This window comes from Anastrepha ludens, chromosome X (genome assembly GCF_028408465.1).
Source record: "Anastrepha ludens isolate Willacy chromosome X, idAnaLude1.1, whole genome shotgun sequence".
Taxonomy (NCBI): Eukaryota; Metazoa; Arthropoda; class Insecta; order Diptera; family Tephritidae; genus Anastrepha; species Anastrepha ludens.
Genome location: NC_071503.1, coordinates 92,805,227 through 92,811,584, shown reverse-complemented (window position 1 = coordinate 92,811,584; position 6,358 = coordinate 92,805,227). Strand labels below are relative to the sequence as shown.

The 6,358-nt window shown below is 31.8% G+C and overlaps 1 protein-coding gene across 1 annotated transcript; it reads left to right on the top strand.

Moving 5' to 3' along the window:
- The first annotated feature begins 3,324 nt into the window (after window positions 1–3,324).
- LOC128869260 (uncharacterized) lies at window positions 3,325–5,720 on the top strand. The gene is made up of 7 exons (XM_054111799.1): window positions 3,325–3,594; window positions 3,951–4,013; window positions 4,082–4,655; window positions 4,710–4,954; window positions 5,021–5,233; window positions 5,295–5,448; window positions 5,509–5,720. The coding sequence occupies exons 3-7, from the start codon at window positions 4,583–4,585 to the stop codon at window positions 5,625–5,627; spliced, it is 804 nt and encodes a 267-aa protein (XP_053967774.1). The 5' UTR covers window positions 3,325–3,594; window positions 3,951–4,013; window positions 4,082–4,582; the 3' UTR covers window positions 5,628–5,720.
- The last annotated feature ends 638 nt before the right edge of the window (window positions 5,721–6,358 follow it).

The following is a 6,358-nucleotide window of genomic DNA, read 5'->3' as shown; positions in this document are numbered from 1 at the left end:
AGGCCATCTTTGATCAACAGAGGCCGAATTGTCTTCCATCAGGACAACGCCAGGCCACACACATCTTTGGTGACGCGCCAGAAGCTCCGGGAGCTCGGATGGGAGGTTCTTTTGCATCCACTGTATAGTAGTCCTGTGAAAATTGGCTCTCCGAGTTTTTTGACAATAAGGGAAGCGAGCTTCTATAAAAGGGGCATTATGAAGTTGGCATCTCGTTGGGAACTCGTCATCGAACAAAACGGCGCATATTTGACTTAAATCGCATTATTATAACCAATTTTATGAACAATTGAAAATTCAATAAAAATACCGCAAGACTTTTTTGACAACCTATATATTAGGAAAATAGTTTTTTAATTGCTCATAACTTAGTCAAAAATGAACCGATTTTAATGATTCTAGGTTCAAAATGATCGTCGTTACCTACACAAGCGACTTCATGTAGAAACAATTGCAAAAAAGTGGTTGAAAATTTTTTATTTTGCAAAAAACAAAAAGTGCGAAACAGGTTTTTTACTCAAAAATTCATTACTCAAAACAACTCATTTTAGCTACTGGGCATTCAGCTCAATTGAAGTTTAAGGTGTCCTCTTGAATTGGAAAAAGTTAAAAAAAATACTTTTTTTGAAATACATATTGAATTTCGAAAAAATTTCGAATTTTTTTTTTTTTGCAAAATAAAAAATTTTCAACTACTTTTTTGCAATTCTAGTAGTTAAATAATGTTCGTCAAAACGTTCTTGTGCATCTCAACGTTTTATAAGTGCATTTTTTTCACTACTTGGAAGTCCTGCATCACTTTTTTAAGTTGAGCGACGCAGAGAACGTTAAATATAGAGAATTCTCACGAGCTACGAATAGTGTGAATTGTCAAAAATGAAGTCTAACCGCCGCCGGGGTGTGGTGAAACTTTTAACAGAGCTGTTTACAGCGATTTCTCCTTTAGCATATTGGCCCTGCACAGTTTTTGGCTTCTGTAGGAAATCAAATTGACGAATAGCCGACGGCATTTTGCAAAGTATTTGCTTGTGCATTTTTATGTTCCCTTGATAAACGAAAATTTATTCAATTTGTATTTTCAAACAAAGGTGATGAAGAAAAAAACTGATTATATGCGCCAACATTTCAAATCAAAGTAACTTTAATATTTTGATTTAATTTAAAAAAATACATTATAAAACGACCTCTCACATTTTTGTTTGTGCGTTTTAGTAAATTTAAAACTAAACAAATTTGATGAAAATTTTTACTAATTTTTTGAGTCGAAATTAATTCATAGCATACAAGTGTTTTGGTATATCGACATATGTATTTACATTTGAATATGCATTTATTTGTTCCTTTGGCAAACCAAATTTTTTTCAATTTACATTTTATTACAGGGAATAATAATATACATGCATTTGTATGTATGCATTTTCTAGATAGTATAAAACTTTAAAATAAATAAAGGAAAGCTTCAAAGAATCGTATTTGCATATATGGGACAACTAAGTTCTATTGCATCTTTAATAAATATAGTGTTGCACGCATATGTATGCACTGAAGCAACATGACCTACCTCACGAGCATCGCCTTATCATATTTCATGCAATAATTAGGGTGTAAATATTCGAATGATCGAATTCCTGCAAATGCTAAAACAACTTCTTCTGCATATGCATCGACTGTTAATTTTTGTTGAAAAATGTGTCTATGGTGAAATTGTCTTCGCGAGACGAGTACCCCTCGAAATTCCATACGTTCCTGTCATTGAGACTTCTCTATACATTAACGTTCTCTGAGGAATCCGCGCGCATTCAAAGGCACAGCACAGAGAAGTCTCAATGACAGGAACGTATGGAATTTCGAGGGGTACTCGTTTTGCACGAGTTACGTCACTCAACCATTCTACCAGAGAACGTTAATGTATAGAGAAGTCTCAATGACAGGAACGTATGGAATTTCGAGGGGTACTCGTCTCGCGAAGACAATTTCACCATAGACACATTTTTCAACAAAAATTAACAGTGAGGGGCTGAATTATGTAAATTTAGCAGCAGTCGATAAGAATTTGTTGGTGATTAGAAGCAAAGAATGTTAGGTAGCTTTTTAATATGACCTATATATTTGAATTTCTCCAAATCATCCAAAATTATATACGTATGTTAATTCTGTCTGTCTGGTGTCTGTAAAACTTTGTTGAATCCCTTCAACTGAATCAAAATCCTCTATAGAAAACGCTTCATTACCATGCGCACAGGAGGATGGCATATGCAAATGTAAATTTGTGAATTTATATACATTTGCGCATATGTATATGCTGTGTGTATGTATGCTCACCAGCCACAGCTCAAGATAAAACGGTAAAACTTCTCAAGAAGTCCAGCGCGCATTCAAAGGCGCAGCGCACATTCATAGGCACAGCATTGTACATATACACATATTTACATACATATATTTTTGCATACATATGTACGATGTCGCGGGCGCTCGACTTGACAAAAATTGAAGATTTATCAAATATTGGCAAATAATTCCACGTGAAATATTCCAATATTGACTATTTTCGAATTGTCGAGAAAATTGGCATATGGGCGGCTCGTTTTATGAATGAAAGTACTTGCTCTTAGAAGTATGAGCTCGAATTTATCAATGAATTTTTTGATGATGAGTTTTTGTTGCACAGTACAATAGTTGAAACTGTTCGGCGCCGCCGCGAATGGCAACTAGAATGATGGCCGCTACGCCTGCGTCTATGACTGCATTTTGTTCTTGTAGTCGCTAGGAATAGAATTTTAGCTTTGAACGACATACGCATTTTGAGGAATAAACCCTACAAGACAGTGCTGAGTACTTTCGCCAAAAATTCCAACACATTGACAAATATTTTATTAGTCTCTAATACATGCGCATTGACAAATTGAAAATTGTCGAAAGAGCAAAAGAGATAACTAAATGTGAAACTCTTTTTCTCGTGAAAGCGCTGTTGAAATGCTCCTTTTTTATACTATTCGTCAGTAATGCCACAGCGGGAGAAATATTGATTGGGTATTTTTTAAAACAAAAATTGGGAATTTACACTTTCCTTATTTTCATTGATGTAGATACATATAAGTATAAAAAAAAAGCACACTGAGTATAAAATACATAAATAAGCAAAAAATTAAAAAAACATACATATTTACATACAAAAACCAACACTCAGTTTTCAATGGAATTACATGTATTCAAAATGTATTCAGGAAAGTGTGATTGAATTTGACAGTGGTCTCATAAAAATTATATTATAACCGAAAAAACATATTATATAATATTTTAAAACAATTAATTATATGTATTACATTTAAATCGCGAAATTTTTCCTTTAACGTAAAAACGAACTGTTTTCGTCAATTTTTTTGTTTTTGCTCTATTTCTGGCAGCACGCCATTCCGACTATTAGTTGTTCCCAGGAATTGGCAATACTAAGAAGTATTGAAAGGAATTTCTAGCCGCGCTTTCAAACAAAAAGCGCATCTAGTTATTCATAATTATTCATATTACTCGTGGAAGGCGGTTGTGTTTTTTGTGATTGTGAAATGTGTATTGTGAAAAAAATCGAGTGTAAATCAGGTATGTATATTTAAATTCTAACCAAATGTTATTTTATCGTGGTTTTATAAGCATTTTGGTAAAATAAGAATTTTTAACGTTCTACGTTACCGGATTTATATCCGGCCATGGACTTCAGCAGTATTCTCCGTATATGTATGGAGAATGCTTATGCTGCTACAACAAAAACAAGAACAAAGTGTGAAGTTGCAATTTTGTGGCTGCTCTGAACAAATTGTGATATTTTGTTCAAAATAGTGAAAAGTGCGATAAAATAATATTTTCATAAAAAGTAAAAATAATAAATATAATAATATAAAAATAATAATAATAATGAAATAATAATATAGAAATAATAAAAATTTTCTTTTTTTCAGAAGATTATACATAAAATAAAAGGAAAGGAAAGGAAGGAAAATATAACGTGAACTTTAAACAAGGTATTGTAAATTACTAACATAAACTTAAGTAGTTAAATACTAACTAACAAAAATTTTCTTTTTTTCAGATCATACACAAATTTGTCTACAATCAAAATTTAAGTTGCAAGTTATAAATAAGGCATTGTAAATTAATAACTTTATTTTAAGTAGTTAAATACTAACTCACATTTAACATACAATATTTTAGTTAAAATTATGAGCATAAATAGAAAAACTCTTGCCAATTTGATGAGCAAGGAGAATACACTGTTTAAAGCGTCAGTTGCAAAACATAGAAAACTGAACGAACTTGCTCATCAAATGGAAGGTGATACCAATAGCAGTAATAGTAATAGAGTAGATTGTTCTAATGAAGATATGCCTAGTACTCTTATAACTATTTCGAAGAACCGTTGCACTCCTCAACTGGTCTCGGCATTTTATTAAGTAGTGTATTAAATGAAATAGAAGTAGATGTAAATATAGAAGACATTAGTTATAAATATTTTTGTATTCCTTTTGAAGGAAAACATTTACTTTTACCCATACTACATCATCTTTTTAACGATTTTTCAAGATAATATTAAATGGAGTCGGATCAGAATATATTCGACGAAATATGTTCAGAAGTGGAAATAAGTCAGTGGCAAGAAAATGACGGTACAGTTTTATGTACTTTTATTTGTGGTTTTATATATTCTTATTTTATTTCAGACATACAAATTCGAAGGCTTCAATTTGGGGTGGAATGTCCCCATGACGAGCGCTCTGCACCAAAAAAGCCTGCTCTTCCCAAAAAGTTGTCGTCATCTAAAGGCAGACACGCGGCAATAATAGCTGAGTTAAGCGCTATCCAGATATGCCAGGACCAAATATTGGCGAAACTGGATAGCGTCGGGACCCGTCAACTGGGCGTTGCTGGCCAAGTAGCTGACATACAAAGTGCCATTTTCGATAAGGTAATAACAGACTTTCACCATATGTACTATATATTTCGTTTGTAACATCGAAATTTCCCTTTTCAGATGCCGGAACGTGGTGAGGTGCAAGCGCAAAGTAAGCTGTTGCGCGAATGCAAAGTGCTGACAGCTAGGGTTCAACAGTCTGTCAGTCGCATCACCGGGGACGCGGAAAGCGAGGAATCCATGGAACTTGCTGCCATGTTTCCCGTATTATCGGTGGAGCAAGTGCAGGCTGTTGAAGCCAAGCTGATAAATAAAGCTTACGCCGACGCAATGGTAACATAATAAAATGAACGCTAGTATAATTTGAAAATAACACTTTTTCTTCCATATGTAGATGGGGCTTCTGGCAAGATCAAAAGGCACGAAAGGGACGGTTGACGGGGTTATGCGTTATCTTTTCACAGATGACGCCATGTACAGCTTCAACTTAGAAGGAAGAGCAGGAAAGATACCACTTCTTAGACTTAAGGCGGTTGAACTTATATTTGGTAAGTACATAGCAAAAAGAAGAATACCTACGAGTTGCTAACAATTATTTCATTTATTAGACCTCTTTTCAGAAAAAACAAAAGAAGATGTACAAGGCGCTATTAGGAAGTATGTTCGTTTAAGCCACAATAGGTCTAACCAAAAAAAATATATTAACAGAAAAACTTCAAATGTGTAAATATGTAAAATCTTTAAATATGTAAAATCTTGAAATGTGTAAATGTGTAAATATGTAAAATCTTTAAATATGTAAAATCTTGAAATGTGTAAATGTGTAAATATGTAAAATCTTAAAATATGTAAAATCTTGAAATGTGTAAATGTGTAAATATGTAAAATCTTTAAATATGTAAAATCTTGAAATGTGTAAATATGTAAAATCTTAAAATATGTAAAATCTTGAAATGTGTAAATGTGTAAATATGTAAAATCTTGAAATGTGTAAATATGTAAAATCTTGAAATGTGTAAATGTGTAAATATGTAAAATCTTGAAATGTGTAAATATGTAAAAGCTTTAAATATGTAAAATCTTGAAATGTGTAAATGTGTAAATATGTAAAATCTTAAAATATGTAAAATCTTGAAATGTGTAAATGTGTAAATATGTAAAATCTTTAAATATGTAAAATCTTGAAATGTGTAAATATGTAAAATCTTAAAATATGTAAAATCTTGAAATGTGTAAATGTGTAAATATCTAAAATCTTTAAATATGTAAAATCTTGAAATGTGTAAATATGTAAAATCTTTAAATATGTAAAATCTTGAATGTGTAAATGTGTAAATATGTAAAATCTTGAAATGTGTAAATATGTAAAATCTTTAAATATGTAAATATATAATATAAAATTTTATAATAACTAGTTTGTAAACAATAAATGAATATAATAATATAAATGTAATTTCG

Excerpts from the sequence above, each read along its gene's own strand:
- LOC128869260 (XM_054111799.1), top strand. The coding sequence starts at position 4,583 with ATGGAGTCGGATCAGAATATATTCGACGAAATATGTTCAGAAGTGGAA. Across the intron at positions 4,955-5,020 it reads AAAGTGCCATTTTCGATAAG|ATGCCGGAACGTGGTGAGGT; the intron begins GTAATAACAGAC and ends TTCCCTTTTCAG. Across the intron at positions 5,234-5,294 it reads AAGCTTACGCCGACGCAATG|ATGGGGCTTCTGGCAAGATC; the intron begins GTAACATAATAA and ends TTCCATATGTAG.